The sequence below is a fragment of the Parathielavia appendiculata genome (genome assembly GCF_033297405.1).
Source record: "Parathielavia appendiculata strain CBS 731.68 unplaced genomic scaffold N657scaffold_6, whole genome shotgun sequence".
Classification (NCBI taxonomy): Eukaryota; Fungi; Ascomycota; class Sordariomycetes; order Sordariales; family Chaetomiaceae; genus Parathielavia; species Parathielavia appendiculata.
In genome coordinates, this window is record NW_026944225.1 from 1,183,109 (window position 1) to 1,200,483 (window position 17,375).

General features: G+C 56.7%; 8 protein-coding genes across 8 annotated transcripts; 4 read left to right on the forward strand and 4 right to left on the reverse strand.

Annotated features, from left to right (window-relative positions):
• Positions 1 to 31: 31 nt before the first annotated feature.
• Positions 32 to 459, forward strand: N657DRAFT_656199 (SPC12-domain-containing protein; the record flags this gene model as incomplete). The annotated part of the gene is made up of 3 exons (XM_062794675.1): positions 32 to 82; positions 138 to 197; positions 262 to 459. 3 exons carry the CDS (start codon positions 32 to 34, stop codon positions 457 to 459), a joined length of 309 nt encoding a protein of 102 aa, XP_062647645.1.
• Positions 460 to 734: 275 nt separating this feature from the next.
• On the reverse strand, positions 735 to 1,640 carry N657DRAFT_619057 (RING/U-box; the record flags this gene model as incomplete). Its single annotated transcript, XM_062790556.1, has 4 exons — positions 1,178 to 1,640; positions 1,038 to 1,116; positions 886 to 956; positions 735 to 833 (listed from the first exon to the last, which is right to left on the reverse strand). Exons 1-4 carry the CDS (start codon positions 1,286 to 1,288, stop codon positions 735 to 737), a joined length of 360 nt encoding a protein of 119 aa, XP_062647646.1. The 5' UTR covers positions 1,289 to 1,640.
• A 1,076-nt stretch (positions 1,641 to 2,716) lies between these two features.
• N657DRAFT_645482 (Xpo1-domain-containing protein) lies at positions 2,717 to 6,417 on the reverse strand. Its single transcript, XM_062792956.1, has 3 exons — positions 6,032 to 6,417; positions 4,371 to 5,910; positions 2,717 to 4,320 (listed from the first exon to the last, which is right to left on the reverse strand). Exons 1-3 carry the CDS (start codon positions 6,041 to 6,043, stop codon positions 2,810 to 2,812), a joined length of 3,063 nt encoding a protein of 1,020 aa, XP_062647647.1. The 5' UTR covers positions 6,044 to 6,417; the 3' UTR covers positions 2,717 to 2,809.
• A 732-nt stretch (positions 6,418 to 7,149) lies between these two features.
• N657DRAFT_680993 (POB3-like protein) lies at positions 7,150 to 9,109 on the reverse strand (the record flags this gene model as incomplete). The annotated part of the gene is made up of 5 exons (XM_062796339.1): positions 7,150 to 7,753; positions 7,808 to 8,179; positions 8,232 to 8,728; positions 8,781 to 9,003; positions 9,099 to 9,109. 5 exons carry the CDS (start codon positions 9,107 to 9,109, stop codon positions 7,150 to 7,152), a joined length of 1,707 nt encoding a protein of 568 aa, XP_062647648.1.
• Positions 9,110 to 9,814: 705 nt separating this feature from the next.
• N657DRAFT_690531 (uncharacterized protein) lies at positions 9,815 to 11,009 on the forward strand (the record flags this gene model as incomplete). The annotated part of the gene is made up of 2 exons (XM_062797054.1): positions 9,815 to 10,225; positions 10,306 to 11,009. The coding sequence occupies exons 1-2, from the start codon at positions 10,081 to 10,083 to the stop codon at positions 11,007 to 11,009; spliced, it is 849 nt and encodes a 282-aa protein (XP_062647649.1). The 5' UTR covers positions 9,815 to 10,080.
• Positions 11,010 to 11,118: 109 nt separating this feature from the next.
• Positions 11,119 to 11,854, reverse strand: N657DRAFT_432197 (uncharacterized protein). Its single transcript, XM_062787346.1, has 2 exons — positions 11,397 to 11,854; positions 11,119 to 11,301 (listed from the first exon to the last, which is right to left on the reverse strand). Exons 1-2 carry the CDS (start codon positions 11,654 to 11,656, stop codon positions 11,229 to 11,231), a joined length of 333 nt encoding a protein of 110 aa, XP_062647650.1. The 5' UTR covers positions 11,657 to 11,854; the 3' UTR covers positions 11,119 to 11,228.
• Positions 11,855 to 12,555: 701 nt separating this feature from the next.
• N657DRAFT_572378 (glycoside hydrolase family 1 protein) lies at positions 12,556 to 14,046 on the forward strand (the record flags this gene model as incomplete). The annotated part of the gene is made up of 2 exons (XM_062788887.1): positions 12,556 to 12,599; positions 12,660 to 14,046. The coding sequence occupies 2 exons, from the start codon at positions 12,556 to 12,558 to the stop codon at positions 14,044 to 14,046; spliced, it is 1,431 nt and encodes a 476-aa protein (XP_062647651.1).
• Positions 14,047 to 15,036: 990 nt separating this feature from the next.
• Positions 15,037 to 17,369, forward strand: N657DRAFT_431576 (acetyl-CoA synthetase-like protein). Its single transcript, XM_062787345.1, has 4 exons — positions 15,037 to 15,733; positions 15,830 to 16,119; positions 16,166 to 16,809; positions 16,872 to 17,369. The coding sequence occupies exons 1-4, from the start codon at positions 15,188 to 15,190 to the stop codon at positions 17,201 to 17,203; spliced, it is 1,812 nt and encodes a 603-aa protein (XP_062647652.1). The 5' UTR covers positions 15,037 to 15,187; the 3' UTR covers positions 17,204 to 17,369.
• Positions 17,370 to 17,375: the final 6 nt, after the last annotated feature.

Consider the following 17,375-nt stretch of genomic DNA (forward strand, 5'->3'; position numbering starts at 1 on the left):
CAGCAACGGCTCGCAGCGAGGCGTCAGGAAAATGGCGGAGCAACTGCTAGACCAGGTCGGCGACCTGTTTGAGGGCCAAATTGTTCGTGCTTTGTTCCCGAGCGCAATCTCAATGCCGCTGCTAACAGCATCCAAAGGACTTTGAGGGCCAGAAGCTCGTCGAGCTCCTTGTCAATGTTGCCTTGACCCTCGTCGGAGTGAGTTACTGATTGCCTGGTTGTCTGCCATGTCCGGGAGCGACCGCTAACTGTCTGTTCTCAGGCCATTGCCTTCTTTGTCGGCTACTTCCTGCAGGACATCAAACTCGCCGTCTACATCGGGCTCATCGGCACCGCCGCAGTCTTCGTCCTCGTCGTTCCGCCCTGGCCGTTCTATAACCGACATCCTGTGAAATGGCTACCGGTCGGAGGAGTCACGCCGCCGGCGAACCTAGTGATCAACGACAACGTGCTCAAATGAAACCGGAGCAGAAGGAGACACCGTCTGGAACCCCTGGACATATCAGAAAAGTCGAGTATGCATAATGTCATAACGAGTCAGCAGGCATCGTGTCCCTGCTGTACAGCTCCAGTCTTCCTATGGGAGCATCTATTGATGGATCTGGGGCCCATGAACCATGTTGCGAAACCATGCCCATGACGCTCCTACCGAGCTTCCTCTCGCCCCAGCTGCCGCAGCCCATATCCGCAGTAGTTATTGTCCCATTCGTCCCCGGTTCATCAACCTTCGCTCGCCTACCGACCGTATTTCTGAAACTCCCAATCCCTATTGTCCAGGGGGCAGACTTGTCGGGCCTTGAGCCACCTCGAAATGCAGTGGAAGTGGAAGGCGTGCTGTCAATGTCAGTGACACCGACAAACGGGTCGACCGAGGGGGTGTTCTCACATTGCAAATACCCCAAGCAACGGTGCATTCCTCACTAGTAGCGGACGCCTGGTTCGCCTGACACTCGATGCCTGAAATGAAGTGGGAGCAGAAGTCAGCTCCCAAGAGAACTTTAGGCCTGGATGCAGGTGCGGCGCGGCAAACAAACTTACAGAGATCCATGATGTGGTTCCGGCAAATGGCACAGTTGTCGACGACGATGTCCCACGCCCAGAGCGCAACGGCGTTCCACTAGAGCCCACGTCAACACGACAGGTGAATATGCCAGATCCCTCAATACCCATCGCTTTACCTTCTTCACCTCGAACCGCTTCTTTCCCTCCTTCGCCTCGCCGTTGGCACCGCCCTTCTTCTTAGTCACGGGCGCTGAAGTAGGCGCATCGGTCATTTCGACGTCGGCCATGGTTGGTTGTGGGAATGGTCGGAAACAAAGGTACGGGAAGTGCTGAGACTGGCCGGCGGCTCGCAAAATTTAAACAGGTCGTTTTGGTTGTGAGAACTTCCTGATGCTCGAGCTGGGTGCTGTCCGATTGCCAAGGCTTCGTTGGAAGGATCTCCAGGCAGTCGCTTGTTGTTGAGAGAGTCCGCGTTATCGATTAGGACCAGATGACATCAGATGCGAATCTCACAAAGCCGCCCTTTGATGTTGATTTTACTGAACCAAAGGGGGAGGTGGATGGTTGGCTCGGTTAGTGGGCTTGGAGTATGCGATTCGGTCGTCAACACGACCAGCGCTCTGATAAGATCAAAGCGGCGGGCTGCCCCCAGGAAACTGTGACCCCGCCACAGCCCTCGTTAGGCGAATAACCCAGGTACCCTGATGGTTGCACTTATCAGCTGCATAACAGGTACAGTAGCTTGCTCCTCCTTACGGAAGACACCAAAACCTTAACATACGTGGTTGGGCCCTCGACAGCTAAACATCTAGAGACCTTGTAGGACATTTGGCACCAGGCACACTCTGATACTTGAATCCTTACACCGAGTTGTTTGGCCCTCTGTGCAGGTAGATCCCCAGTTCTGGTGGCATCTTGTGCCAGTTGAAGTTCAGCACTGCCAAGAACCGCTTTTTGACGAAAGACCGTAGAAGTGTCCCTACAGATAACGCACCTGGTACTATAGAGCCTCTCCCAAGCAAGGCAGGCGGCCGTGTAACCAGTCGTATATCAAAACAGACGATACAACTGGTCCTCACCGGACATCGGCCGCGAATACCCCGCAGCTTTTGCATAGGTAAGGTAGGCTTGTGCCTTGTCAAGGGGATTTTTGCCAGGCGCAAAGGTACCTACTGTGCAGTCACTGCAGTGAAAAGCCCAACAAGCGCTATCTGAAAACCGGCGACATCAAGCCCTCGCTCTCACGCTAACCATGCTACAAGACGCAACAGACAAGTGCGAGGACGAGGTTCTGGAGATGGCCGCTCAACTGGTAAATCTGTATGATCTGTTTGTTTCGTCCAGAAGCTTATGATCGGTAACAGTGTGGTGTATCAAAGGATGATCTCGCTTTCCATCCCGCAAGAAGTTCAGACACAAAGGCCATCTACATGGAGATGCCAGAATATGGAATACTTGTTCACGAAGGGATTTTCTTGTATATCGGATTGGAAGCCTGGCTGTTCAAGTCCGAAGACCTTCCAGGTGACTTGCTAGGTACAGAGGGTGTTACTATCAGATTCATTGACAAGCCGAGAAAAAGTTGGATGGCTGTTGTGATGTCTGAGGACTGTGTTCCTGGAGGAACTGATACAGACTGTCAGCTTTGAAGGAGTACAACAACTCTGCATGGCACATTAGATGTTCTCACCCGCACCCGTCTACTACCAAGCCAAGGTCTCCCCAAGGTTAGTAAGTTTCTCTCTCATCTATCTACGGTATTTACAAACCCACCTCCCATCCCGCCGCTTAAAGCCAGGCCGCCTTGCCTATCTCCTCCCCTTAAGCAACCCCAACAACCACTGTACAACAGGCTTCCTGTCCCTGCTCGTCGTCAACACCCTAAGGTATTCCGCGCCATCCATGCCCAACGACGGGAACGTAACCCCCTGCAGATGATTGACAAACGCCTCGCCCGTCTTGGAATAGAGAACCTGCTGTATTCCTGCAATCTCATTGAGGATCTGCCTCGACTGTGCATCATTATTCGGTCTAAACGCCGGATCCTGCAATACGGTCCAGCACAGGCCATGGAAATGCTGAATCATGAACTGGTCGAACCCCGGGATGGCCGGGGCCGGGGCGCCCGTCGTGACAGGGTTCTCGCCGATGGTAGCGACGTCCGGGCCACCCCACTGCGACGCCATGCGGCTGAGGACGTTGAATGCGATGCGGCTGGGCACGAGGTTTCCGTGAGTGAGCGTCTTGGCGATGTCAATTATGGAGGAAATGAGGGACTCAAAGGTGGCCTGGTTGGCGGCGCTCACGAGGACGCCGCCCAGGTCGTTGACGAGGATGACCTGCACGAACGAGACGTACTCGCGGCGGAGCTCGTGCAGCTGGATCTCGTCGTCTGTACCGCTGATGGGCTCGGAAAGGCCGCTGAAGACGCGTTGGAGGAGAGGGGTTAAAAGGAGGTCGAGTATGTTGTAGATTTCGCCCTTGAAGTTGTAGACAACCTGCTCCAGGAGACGGAGGAACATGGCCATCTCGTCTTTGCTGGAGCTGCGGGAGAGCAGGCCTTCAATCCACTGAGGCAGCTGCGGCAGGAGGGCCGCGCCCAGAACGCCCAGCAGCCGTGAGAACGCCGACCGGCACGCGGTGCGGACGTCCTGGCTGGCGTTCAGTTGATTCAGAGCAATCAGAATGGCCTCAGCTGCCCGCGAGAACTCGTTCGAGATGGCTTCGTGCGGCTGTGGCCGTTTGTTTGGCTGCCCGGCATTCGCCTCGGCAAAGCCGGTAGCGAGCGTTCCCAAGGCCATAATGATGTGGTGAACCTGTAGGATTGCCTGCGTGTCTCCGGCACTTGCTCGCTCGATATGCACGCTCATGTCGGAGAACAGAGGCTCCATGACGGAGCGCGCGTACATGGCCTGGTCGGCGGGAGGTGTGGCCGATGTCGATGAGATGCATCCGATGGCCTCGTACAGGTAAAGCTGGCTGTTGAACACGGACTCGGCCGAGTGGTCCGACTCATCCGAGGACATGTCGTCGTCGGCATCGTTCCCAGGAACCTCCGCTTTGATCGGCAGCAGGTCGCTGATGGACTCGATCACTGTCTTCGCTAGACTGCCGACCTGAGCCCTCAGCGTCTTCACGAACCGCAGGAACAGGTACCAGGACCTGAGCCGGACGCGTATGTGGTCGTGGTGCACCAGACGGACGAAGTTTTCGAGCACTTGCGGGATATACCGTTGTTGGTCTTCGAAGAAGTTGTAATATCGCGTGCAGATCTCCATGTACTGGAGGAGAATTCCAGGGTGAGGATAGTTGGCGATGCCTGGGACAATTAGCAAGAGCCTATTCCGGACATCCATCCTCACTGCTTACCTGACTCGACCATCTTGCGCATCATCACACTCAGTCGTTCAGCAGCGACGCTGTTCGGCTGGCTTTTTTGAGCCAGTCCCGTGTTGGGCAGCGCAAGCTCGCCAAACTGATAGATCTCGTGCAGCGCAAGGTCGAGGTCCCTCCAGTCCATCTGCGAACCCTGTTGTTCAAGGGTAGAGAACATGTTTGCCACCAAACTGCTCAAGAACTCTATGCAGAGATTCTCATCGACAGACGCTACGCTCTTCTGGAGAATCTGAAGCCTCTTCCGCAACTCTTCAAACTCGGCCTCGTCGGTCTGTTCGTCCTCGTTGCCCCAGTTGGCCGTCTCATCGTATCTCATCTTGAGGACGATTGCATTCAGAATGGGGGGCAGCATCTCGGAGTATGTGGGGGGCAGTTGTCCGACCTTGCGGAGGAAGGTCACGAGGTCGGTCAGCGCGGGGATGACGGTCGAGCAGACTTCGTCGAACTCGTCCGAGAAGAGACGGAGCAAGGACGGCAGGAAATCACGGAGGAATTGCTCAGCCTTCGCCCTTGTGTCGGTCTCCACCTTGACATCTTCCAAGACACGGACAACGTCGACCACGATGGTGTTGACCAGCTTGGCCACGGCCTCGGCAAGGTCGGTATCGTACCGGGGCGTCCCCTTCCACTCATTCAGAGGCGGGGTAGCCAGTAGCTGCGTGACGATCTCACGGAGGTTGAGGAACGAAATCATGTCGATCTTGTCGCCCGCCTTCATCTTCTTGGCCACGATCTCCGTGAAGGTGTCCACAGCCGCATCCCTGACCTTGTCCTCGCTGCCGGCCGCATGGGTCCTGCCAACCAAGGGAAGAAGGAGGTTGAGCATCTCCTCGTTAATGACCAAGTGGATGTCTATCCAGCTAACCCACTTGCCAATAATCTTCAACGTCGACTCGACCACTGCGTCACTTTGGTTGCTGTACCGAGCCAGCAGGTCCTTCCAGGATTGCGCTATCTTCCGCATGTCTCGGTCGCGCACCAGGTCCTTGAGATCGTTGTTGCGCCTGGTGACGTTGTCTGGCCGGGTGAACACGAGATCGGCAATTTCGTCGTGGATCGAGCCGAGGATGCGCAAGTACATGAGCACGCCGGGCAGGTTGTTTTCTTTCTGGGCGAGGGCCAGGAAGTCATCAATGAAGCTCTCCCAACCCTCCTTGTAAAGGAAGACGAAGAGGTATGTCAGGGTTTGTGTGAGCTTGTTTTGTATATGTGCCGGGTCGACAGGTTCGTGAGCCTCGCCGTTGTAGATGTGCCCAATGTAATCAAGCAGCGCCTGCTTGAGAAAGCCGAGGCTGGGGGCGTCGACTGCCTGCGAATGAACAACAGCATTGTTGACTATTTCGAGACAGACTAGACGTACGACCTCGGATGCTCGGGGCGTTCGGGCGAAGAGGTTGGTGCAGACCTGCAAGGCCTGGGAATCGGAGCGCAGCTGGTTCAGGAACTCAAAGGCTTGGGCCTTGAGAGCCTGGTCCGAGGCGGGGTTCCAGGCGATCTCGATCGCATTCTCGATCTGGATGCGCAGCACAACGTTAGCAAGAGGAACCATCGTGAAATCGCGGTCCCCGGATGTCGGCCATCACTCGATAGCGGGGCACGCGAGTTGGGCAACGGAAACAGGCACCGGCACTCACCTGGGCGTCCATTGCTGGACAGTAAAACGTATGTATTGCAGCAGAGTTGATCCTAGCAGCTATTGGAAGCTTGTGTGCAAGACTGCTATACCCCAAGCAGCTGTGTCGTGAAAGATGTAGTCGTCCTCATTCTCAGGTTTGGCAGTTGTGGTGCCCGATACTCATGGCTCAGCCCCTCAGCAGACCTCCATCTTCTGCAAATCACGGTGACAAGGCTCGGTGATAGGAGAACGGCTGCACTGGAGGGCAAAGGTCAAGGTGATGAAGATGCACGCGATATGGCACGCAAGCTGTCGAGGTCGCTACTGCAAGCAAAAGAGGCGGGTTGGGTAGAATAAGGTGGGGCATTGAAGTCGGTCCAGAGAAAGTTTCAAAGGACAACCAACCCGACTCACACACACTTGGGTCAAGCAGGCTGACGTTGGTGGGGTAATTCGTGCGGGCGCACGTGCCCTCTTAAAGGTAGCCTGTCTGAAAATGAGGCTTGGAGGAGGATCCTAGGGTTTGTACAACATACAAACCAGGCCTGGTTTTGTGTGTTGTTCGTTAGTGGGACACATGGCGGCTAGAAGACTGGAAAACCGGAATTCAAAAGAATCTAAGAAAGCAAGGAGAATAAGAAGAAGCATACGGTATACATGACCAAGATGAAAAAAAAGAGCAGAGGAAAGAAAAAGAAAAGACCAAGATGAAGAGGAACAGGAAAAGGAGGAAGGATCTAAGAAGGTGAAAGTGATAGAAGATGAAGAAATGTACCTCTGCACGTACCCGAGTTCCGCGCTACATTTACCAGCAAACTACGGTTGAACTATACTTAGGGAATACGGTGTGAGACCGGAACGTGACTTTAGATGGCTTCTTAATCCCGTTGTTCTGTAGACATCGACCCATCGTACCCAAGCAGCACATTTTATACACACAAAACACTGCGCTATACGAGACCTTATGCTGCTGGTTGCCGCCAGCCTTCAAACGCCAACCCAATAAAGTGCACGCAATCACGCCCAAGTCAACTTTCCCATCCCCGCCATGCACGCCCTAGCCAGTTTGCCCAGGAAGGGACAGGTGCCGGTGCTCCTCAAGAGGGCCTCACTTATCGTCACATTCCCTCCTCCCACCTAGCCAGTCTTCTTTTTCTTCTTGGGCCGCTCCTCCTCCTCTTCCTCGTCCATGTCCTCGTCCTCATCCTCATCGTCCACCTGGTTGTCGACATCGCTCTCGGCGCTGCCCGACCCATCGCTCTCGTGGTTGCTGTCATATTCCTCCGCGACGTCGCTCTCGGACTCGGCCTGGAAATCCTCGTCCACGCTCTCCTCGTCCTCATCCGCCGAGCCGCGGTCCGCCTTGGGTCCGACAACCTCCTCGTCCGAGCTAGCCATGTCCTCGTCCCGCAGCGCCGCCGCCATGAGCGTCGTCTCCTCGTCGATTTCGTTCTTGACGCGCAAGCCCTTGAGTTTGAAGAAGTCCTCGAGAGCCTTCAGGTCCTCACGGTTAATGTTGCTGAATTGTGACGAGCCCGCGCCGGACTTCATGTGGACGGTGATGTCGAAGGTCGAGAGGGCCGATACGGCGCCCGAGACGCGCGAGAAGGTGATGGACTGCGTCTGTTCGTACGAAATGTATGTCGCCGGCTTCGGCACGAACATAAAGGCCTTCTCCAGGCAGTACAAGAAGCCCTCGCTCGCCTTGATGGAGCACTTGATGCCGTATTGTTGGCGGTGCCTGGAAGCATGTCAACACGCAAACTCTAAAGGGACCACAGAAGGCGAGACCCACGTTGTAAAGTCCTTTGCAGGCGCTGTAATTTTCTTGTTGGCCAACCCCTTGAAGATATACGCGACGACCTGGTGCAGGGGCTGTTCATAGTGGGGCTGCAGCTTGTCCTTGTATTTGCCATTGAGCTCCTCCTCCGACAGGTTGAGATCAAGCGTGACCTCTTCGTCCTGCTTGAACTGCATGACGATGAAGGGATAGCGCGTCTGACCCTGCCGGAGAGGCGGATCCAGCCCGATGCAGAGCATGAAGTGGGTGTCGTCGGGCTTCGGCAAAACCATGAACTTCTTGATGGCCTCGTATTGGATCTTGTAGTCGTATGTCTTACCCCGGAGGCGGAACGACGCATCGTACATGTCGATGTCAAAACGTCCTCTGCATGATTGTCAGAAGGGTAAAGCAGCTTCAAATGATGCATCGAACGAACCTTGGTGTGAGATGCAGAACATCGAGGAAGGTGGCGATGGTGTCGCCGGCCGTCTCCCCAATCTCGGCTTTCTCAATAAGGGTGTCGTAGAACAGCGTGACGGCGTTCTTCTCTTCTTCGTCGGCATCGCTCCCGGCGTCCTCACCTTCGGCCTCCTTTCGCGTTGTCGTGCCGGGGATGTAGAACCTCATTTCCGTGAGCTGATCACGCCCGGCCGCAGCCTTCCTGCCTTTCCCCGCTGTGGCACCATTTTGACCGTTCGCCTTGCTACCATCGCCGAGCGAAAACTCAACCGCAATTTCGTTGCGACCGGCAAGGTTCGTGTTTGAAATCTCGGAGTAGGGGATTTCAAAGGCGGGTCGGTTCTGAACGTTGAACGTGAGCTCGGCCTTGCCAAATTCGGCTTTGCCCCAATTCCAGCCACGCAGCGAATGTTCCTTGTTCTCGAGATTGGTGCTGTACCAGCTCTTGAAGATTTTGCTAAGTCGCTCATAGTCCTATCCCAAGATCAGTTGCGCCCTTGTCGTCGCCGGCCCGTGTTGTCCATACCTCTTGTTGGAAGCCGTCCAGCTGGATGACGCCCGAATTCCGCTGCAAGATTTTCACCTCGTAGCCCCGGGCCGCCCTGCTCCATTGCGCGCCGCCGATGTTGCTCTGGTCGAGTGTAAAGGTATCGCCGCCGCCCGCAGGCTTCCACCCAAGGCCGTTCTCGGCAAACCTGCATTTGCCATGTTCCCGCGACAGGTCCAGGTAGATGTTGTCAAAACTCTCACTGTGGCGCGTCAGCGGACGTCGGGGCGGGAATAGAGGTAGCATGCGCAAACGGAATGTCGAAGGTAATGGACAAAATACGAATGGGGCGCTTACATGGCAGCCATATTGCTCAATGAGTTCAATTGCACCGCTCAGCGCGATAGCTGTTGGATGGGTTGCGCGGGCTGAAGTTGGAATTCTTGGAGAACCTGGAAGTTCGCCTGGCGCGCTTTTGGTGAAGGTCGACGCGACAGAGCTAAATTGGAAGGCTCGGCGCGAGCAATTGCCGGGCGGTCGAGAATGTGGGCCTGTGGCGACCGGACAGTTTGGACCCACTCGACATATTGTTCACCCTCGGACACAGTACAGACGGCAAACTATTCGGCCGACAGTACGGATATTGAAAAGGAAAACATCATACAAGTGTAAATAATTTCCGAGAGAGTACAATAGATTTGGTCAGACAAAATTCAATCTTCCTGCCAACAAGCGTTGACTTTGGGGCCGAGATGGCTCTAGACGGATGCAGATTCTTAGGCAAGAAAACAACGACAACACACGCAGCGGTCATGACCGGAAGTGGTGAAACTTCAGCGCTACAGGAACTCTTGGTACTTTCTGTCAGAAGTTGCCTGCTCGGAATTGCAGATATGGATCGCTGCAGCCTATCTGCCTGGAGGGAGCGGTCTCATGTGGCCAAAAAGAAAGTGCACGATTCAGGGTGGGGCTTAGGTGCAGCTGCCAAAGGAATGATGTAAGTGACGGCCATTGTACTATGCGGCGATATAAGTAAAAGACATGCTGTCAGTGGTCTGTTTTGCAAACACCTCCCTACTGGCAACTTACCTCAAAACTACCTGGGTTGCAACCCCAGCAGAATTCAACCCAGAGTTTGAACGACACGCCCGTTCATCTTGGCATCCTCGAGCCCACGTTCAAGTGCTGGCTTGACCTTTGGTAGGATTCGGATCGACGGCAGCAAACACTCATTTCAAGCTTCCAACAAACCCTACGCCATCTTCTCAAAGCAGGCAACTCACCTCTCACTACTTCCTCTTACCATAACGCAACCAAAGGCTTGTGTGCCCTCGTAAGGATGAGCTTCGACCGCCCCCTCCGCGGAAGCTGTCAGTGCGGCCGCAACATCTACATCATCCAGTTCCCCCAGAATTATACCCACAACCCAACAGCAACAACCGACCGAACCGCCAGAGTGCTCTTCCACTCGCACCCATCCCATTGTAAGCCACCTACCTCCGCAATCGCCCATTCTCCCCTCCATGAACCCCTCACCATACTGACAACTTCCTCTTACAACAAGTCTTGGCCCTCGCGACCCCGCTCCCGTCCTACCTCCGCGTCCCGCTATCCTGGTGCCACACCCTGACGGTGCCATTCCACGCCGACGAGACGCGCGCCCAGATCCGCCGCGTGTACGACGACGAGCTCCGCCGCGCCAAGCGCCACTTCTGCGGCTTCTGTGGCACCCCACTGTCGTACTGGTCCGAGGAGCCGAGCGGCGAGGCCGAGTTTATACAGCTCACGCTGGGCAGCCTGCACCCTGAGGATCTGGGGGACTTGGAGGAGCTGGGGTTGTTGGGTGAGGGTGGGAGTAGTAGTGCGAGTAGTAGGTCTGGGACTGCGACGCCTGCTTCTTCGTCTCCTTTGGCTCACGGGGGAGAGGGGGAGGGGGGAAAGGAGCGGGGCGGCGGACAGATTGGGATGTCAAGAGATGCCGCCATGGTTGGAACGGGAGGAGAGGAGAGCGAGGCGAGGACTGGTGATGTGATTATGGGGAGGGTTGGCGCGCTGCCGTGGTTTGACACCCTGATCGAGGGGAGCAGGCTGGGGAGATTGCGCCGGGCGAGGGGTCGAGGCATGAACCGGTTGGGGACAGTGAGGGTCGAGTGGGAGGTTGTTGAGTGGAGTGAAGACGAAGCTGCCGCCGAGAGTCCGAGGAAGCGGAAGCTGGATGACCTAGAGGGGGAGGTCGAGGAAGGGAGGATGGAAGGGGTGCAGCAGTGAGGGAGGGAAACTTGCCCAAGTCGTGTGGTTCTGCTCGCTATCCGGAATGAAAATAACGGCGCTTCCCAAAGCAACCAGCACTCGTCGGCGGTGGCATGGTGTTAGTTTGAGGTTGCACGAAACGACCTGCGTTCAGCCTTGATCTAGTTTTCCTCGGAGCACTGGAGTTGAGTTCGAATGTCATGCGGCAGTCGCCAACAAAACACGAACAATTGCTCCCTAGCTACTTACACAAGCATGAGGTTCATCCCGTGTGGTGCAGTCGTTACGAGACGGCAATGGCCGGCCTTTGCTTTTATCAGAGGCGCGCGGTTAACCTGCATCAGAAATGAAGTCGACAATTGCCGGAGCCGGTTGCCAGGCTACCGAGATGCAGCCGCGACTTACACGACATAGACGACGGGCGATTGATATTCATGCCACGGCATAGCCAGCCGTCGTTGCCGGCGTCGATAAAAACATATAGCACCTGTTGTGTCGAGCGCCTTCTGGGTCTGACGGGATCGCTCGCCGCGCTCGGTCTGTTGCGAGCGAAGCATCGTGAGTCGCGAGGCCGGCCGAGGTTTAGCCATCGGCAACAAGGAGTGCCCGCGGCCTAGCCGCGAAGGCGTCTCGTCTTGCCTCACAACTAAGAAATGCCGTGCCATGGTTTCGCCGGGCGGTTGAAGAGGCTCATCTCATCTCGTCTCTCGGCGCGGGTGGTGTGCTGCCGTGTCCCAGGTGATTCGGGCTACGGCGACGCCCCTGCTCGTGACCCCGTTTGACTGCTGCCACCCCTCGTTTTGCCGAGGTTTACCCAGCCGGAGCCCTGTTGGTCCCTTCGCGGGCCGTGGATCCGGAATCCGCTGCCCGGGTGGAGAGTGCGGCATGAGCGGTTTTTTTTGGGTGAGTTTGGCGGGGTCTGGAGGGTCGTGTTCGTGTACTCTAGGCAGCCTGAAAACAGACGTCGTTGTTGGAGTTGTTGCGGCTCTCCGCCAAAAGAGCCTGGTTATGTAAGGCACAAGTACTTGGAAGCCACGCTCAACTTTTAAGTTTCCAGAACAAATGTGTCGGGGCTTTCTTCCGTGGCCCAGGGCTGGGCAATTATCCCGATGGGGATTGGCGGGGTCTAGGGTCTGGGGCCCTTCCCGGTCGCGACAGGGCTCTGTCCACTTCAGCCATCCGATCAACCACTTACCACCCGCCGTTGGCCGTCCCTCGCCAGGGCAAAACTTACCCCGCGGTGGGGGGCAACCTGTGTCCTCTCTGCCCGCCGGGGCCCCGGGTGCTTGCAGTCTCTCCTGTTACGCGCAAGCGTTGCACACGGCTGGATCGTGGCCCGCATCTCTCAGGCTATGCCTAGCTTTTCTCGGTGTCGACGGTCCGAAACACGCGGGAGAATGGGGGACAGAATAACGGCATGAAACAGTCGTGATGGTTGATGTATAAATATGGGAGGGCGGGGTGCCCATCCCTTCCTAACAGTCAATCGTTGGGCAAACCTCTTTCTCTGTCTTCCTCCCTTCGCATACACTTGGGTCCCTCCAGCTCACAGAAAGTCGTCATCATGTCTCTTCCAAAGGGCTTCAAGTGGGGCTTCGCTACTGCTGCGTGAGTGTAGTCCGCATCTTGGCTTCGATGGTGCCCTGACTGACCTGCCCTTCTGTGCAGATACCAGATCGAGGGCTCTGCCACGGAGGATGGCCGTGGCCCTTCAATCTGGGACACTTTCTGCCAGATCCCCGGCAAGATTGCCGACGGCAGCTCCGGCGCCGTGGCTTGCGACTCGTACAAGCGGACCAAGGAGGACATTGACCTGCTCAAGTCGCTCGGCGCCACCGCCTACCGCTTCTCCATCTCGTGGTCACGCATCATCCCGCTCGGTGGTCGCAACGACCCCATCAACCAGAAGGGCATTGACCACTATGTCAAGTTCGTTGACGACCTCCTCGAGGCCGGCATCGAGCCCTTCATCACACTCTTCCATTGGGATCTCCCGGATGCGCTCGACAAGCGCTACGGCGGGTTCCTGAACAAGGAGGAGTTCACGGCCGACTTTGAGAACTACGCGCGCGTCATGTTCAAGGCCATCCCCAAGTGCAAGCACTGGATCACGTTCAACGAGCCGTGGTGCTCGTCCATCCTGGGCTACAACAGCGGCTACTTTGCGCCCGGCCACACGTCAGACCGCTCCAAGTCGCCCGTCGGCGACAGCGCGCGCGAGCCGTGGATCGTCGGCCACAATATCCTCGTCGCCCACGGCAAGGCCGTCAAAGCGTACCGCGACGACTTCAAGCCCACGCAGGGCGGCGAGATTGGCATCACGCTCAACGGCGACGCCACGCTGCCCTGGGATCCAGAGGATCCGGCCGACGTCGAGGCGTGCGACCGCAAGATCGAGTTCGCCATCTCGTGGTTCGCCGACCCAATCTACTTTGGCCACTACCCGGAGTCGATGCGCAAGCAGCTGGGCGACCGGCTGCCCAGCTGGACGCCCGAGGAGGTGGCACTCGTCAAGGGCTCCAACGACTTCTACGGCATGAACCACTACACGGCCAACTACATCAAGCACAAGAAGGGCGTGCCGCCCGAGGACGACTTCTTGGGCAACCTCGAGACGCTCTTCTACAACAAGAACGGCGACTGCATCGGGCCCGAGACGCAGTCCTTCTGGCTGCGCCCGCACGCGCAGGGGTTCCGCGACCTGCTCAACTGGCTGAGCAAGCGCTACGGCTACCCCAAGATTTACGTGACGGAGAACGGCACGTCGCTCAAGGGCGAGAACGACATGTCGCTCGAGCAGATCGTCGAGGACGACTTCCGCGTCAAGTACTTCAACGACTACGTCAACGCCATGGCCAAGGCCTACGAGGAAGACGGCGTCAACGTCCAGGCCTACCTCGCCTGGTCGCTCATGGACAACTTTGAGTGGGCCGAGGGCTACGAGACGCGCTTCGGTGTGACGTACGTCGACTACGAGAACGACCAGAAGCGGTATCCCAAGAAGAGCGCCAAGAGCCTCAAGCCGCTGTTTGACAGCCTCATTCGCAAGGAGTAAGGTTGTCTATTGTACCTGGTAGAGAGGAATTTGTGTGTTGGGATTGGGAAGTTGATGCCATGTTTTTCGCCGCTGTATCGGCTCCTGTTTCTGAGGGAATCTCTTCGTTTATGATACTCATGACTGAGCGATGAAGGTCATTGTTGAATTGATTTTGATCAACTGTGGCTTCGTATAATTTTGATGCTCTGGGTTTGCCATGGTGACCAGTTTCTCTTGGAGGATTGTGATTTGCCATGAGAGATGAGGACAGGGGAATTGTCCTCCCAAGTAGAACAGCTCCAGTCAATTGAATCGTCCCGACCGTGTGGGGGCTTCAGTGGGCTAGCCCCACAAACGGTGCGGGGTGTCTTTTCAGACGTGGAGCCGAAAGAGGAAGGGTCTTCGGCTGCTTCATCAGTTGCCAGCTTGTGAGTTTCGACTATCAGTCCGCATGCAAGTTGCGAGAATAAAACATGTCACTTTCAATCCAGGTTTGTCCTAAAGCTGCCTATTTGCCTAGACTCGATCGAGTTGAATAAGAGACTGATCCAGGCGCTCTTTTTCATCCTGCTACCCTATGCGGTTTAAGGTTGGCGGGGGTTGCCGAGACAGAATGCGGAGAGCCGTGATCGTGGCACTGCAACCGGGCCTTGGCCGAGGGACTTGGAAATGGGAGTCGGACACCTGGAAGGCTTGCCTCCTCACCTTCGTGCTTGTTCGCGTTGATCAAGGATCGACACGAGAGGGACATACGTAAGACATAAGGGAGTTTACCCGGAATGCTTCGCCAGGGCCGAGGCATCGACTCTTTTCTGTCCAATTGACAGCTCGCTTCCTGTTCATCCTCCTCGTCCATCTCGGTCTGTTTGGCGCGGGCTTCGATCGGCAAGACGTCGCAGACACCGCTTCGGTCGCGACAGCTTCCTGCGACCTTTTGCCATCACTGTACTCTCAGCTTTTATTGCCTTATCTTCTCACCCCTTGTACCACCACCGAGCGTTCCTCGATTCTACTCAATCATTACTGCCAGGCCATCTGTGATCCCAAGTCCCTAAACATAAACTCTCCATCAGGTCTCAGCACTCCCCTCACACCGTTCATTCCAACATATTCACATCTCACCGGTTTAAACACTTACTCAGGAAACACCATCACCACCATGTCCGCCCCTCGATCCCGCCTGCGGAACGTGCTAGGCCACCTCCTCCCGCAGCCCCCCTCCTTACCCACCCCCAATGACCCCCCTTCACCATCCCCGTCCCAAGATAACACCGCCACCACCGCGCCTCCTCCGTACCACCTCGCGCACCTCTCGCCAACCTTCTTCCTCGAGCGCGCCGCCTCCATCGAGCCCGACGCCGACGCCGTCTACCACATGACCGCCGCCGGCCACCCGCTCGTGCGCTCCTACCGCCAGGTCGCCGACCGCGCCCGCGGCTTGGCGTACTACCTGCGCAGCAGGGGGTACAGGCGGGTGGGCGTGCTGATGCCCAACACGCCGGCGTTTCTGGAGAGCATTTATGGTATTGTCGCGGCCGGCGGGGTGGTTGTGCCGGTGAACTACAGGCTCAAGGAGGAGGATGTGAGGTATATCCTTGAGTTTGCCGAGGTGCAGTGCGTGTTTGTCGATCGGGAGTTTGAGGGGTTGTTGGGGAGGTTTAGGAAGGGAAAAGGGGGAAAAGGGGTGGAGGTCATTGTTGATTTGGTAGGTTTTATTTTTCTGGGTTTAGGTTTAGGTTCTGGTGTTAGTTGTAGGCAAAGAGGAAAAGTAGAGGGACGTTGCTGACTTGACTGAGGGTAGGATACCGGTGCCACCGAGGGGGAGATGTGCGGGCCGTTTGATGAGGCGGTGCTCGAAGGCCTCAGGATAGACCAGGAGACTGGGGACAAGGGGTGGTCTGATCTGGTGTCGCGGACGGTTACAAACGAGGATGATACGATCGCTATCCCATTCACATCGGGGACAACGTCCCGGCCAAAGGGAGTAGTGTATACCCATCGCGGTGCTTACCTCGCCGCCCTGGCGAATGTTGTCGAGTCCGGGCTGAACCTCCCCGAGGGGAGGTGCAAGTATCTTTGGACGTTGCCCATGTAAGGTTATCCTCCCTCTTGTTCAGAGTTTCTGCTGACGGCAAAGGTTCCACGCTGTCGGCTGGACATTCCCCTGGTCAGTCTGTGCGGTCCGCGGCACGCATGTCTGCCTGCGCAAGATCGACTATGCCCTGATATGGAAGCTTCTCAAGGAGCAAGGCATCACGCACTTCAACGCGGCGCCCACCGTCAACACGCTGCTCTGCGCCCACAAGGACGCCGAGGTTCTCCCCCGCCCCGTCCGCGTCACCGTGGCCGCCAGCCCGCCGACGGCCCACCTCTTTGAGCAGATGACCAGCCTCAACCTCATCCCCGTGCACGTCTACGGCCTGACCGAAACGTACGGGCCCATCACACGCGGCTACATGCTCCCGGCGTGGGATGTGCTCCCGAAGCACAAGAAGTACGCCAACATGGCGCGGCAGGGCCACGGCTTCCTAACCTCGCTCCCCGTGCGCGTCATTAAGCAAGACCAGCCCGAGGGCGTGCTGGTCGACGTGGCCCGGGACGGCAAGGAGATGGGCGAGATTGTGTTTGAGGGCAACATCTGCTGCAAGGGGTACTACAAGGACCCCGAGGCGACGCGCAAGTTGTTTGCGGGGGGCGTGCTGCACTCGGGGGACCTGGCGGTGTGGCACCCCGACGGGAGCATCCAGATCCAGGACCGGGCCAAGGATATCATCATTTCTGGTAGCTGTTCATGAACCCTTTCCTTTATGTCGTCCAGAGTTTAACTAATCATAAACGTACAGGCGGCGAAAATATCTCGTCGGTCGCCCTCGAGTCGATGCTTGTCGAGCACCCGGACATCCTCGAGGCCGGCGTCGTGGCGGTGCCCGACGCGCACTGGGGCGAGCGGCCCAAGGCCTATCTGACGGTTAAGGAGGGCGGCGAGGGCAGGATCCGCGGGGCGGACGTCATCGAGTGGGCCAAGCACCAGAGCGCCATCAGCAGGTACATGGTGCCGCGGGAGGTGGAGATTGTGAGGGAGCTGCCCAAGACGAGCACGGGCAAGATCAAGAAGAACGTGCTGCGGGAGTGGGCCAAGAAGGGCACGCCGAGGGAGGTGCTGATTGGGGTGTAGAAGAGAAGGGTAGTTTGGAAAAGGATCTGGATGTTCAGGGCTTTATAAAGGGGGAACAAGGCTGTGCACCGCACGGGCGAGCTGCAGGTAGAGTCTCCTTCTGGCCCATCCCCTTCGATCCACCCATCTCACACATGATTGCAAACCTTTCCACCAGAATAGAAGCCTCATT

What these genes read in the sequence shown, in the direction of transcription:
- N657DRAFT_432197 (XM_062787346.1), bottom strand. Translation starts at nt 11,656, where the DNA reads ATGGCACGGCATTTCTTAGTTGTGAGGCAAGACGAGACGCCTTCGCGG. An exon ending in TCGCCCGTCGTCTATGTCGT is followed by an intron (nt 11,302 to 11,396) that starts GTAAGTCGCGGC and finishes CTCTGATAAAAG; the next exon opens with CAAAGGCCGGCCATTGCCGT.
- N657DRAFT_645482 (XM_062792956.1), bottom strand. An exon ending in GCGCAAGATGGTCGAGTCAG is followed by an intron (nt 4,321 to 4,370) that starts GTAAGCAGTGAG and finishes TAATTGTCCCAG; the next exon opens with GCATCGCCAACTATCCTCAC.
- N657DRAFT_431576 (XM_062787345.1), top strand. Translation starts at nt 15,188, where the DNA reads ATGTCCGCCCCTCGATCCCGCCTGCGGAACGTGCTAGGCCACCTCCTC. An exon ending in TGGAGGTCATTGTTGATTTG is followed by an intron (nt 15,734 to 15,829) that starts GTAGGTTTTATT and finishes GACTGAGGGTAG; the next exon opens with GATACCGGTGCCACCGAGGG. An exon ending in TATCTTTGGACGTTGCCCAT is followed by an intron (nt 16,120 to 16,165) that starts GTAAGGTTATCC and finishes CTGACGGCAAAG; the next exon opens with GTTCCACGCTGTCGGCTGGA.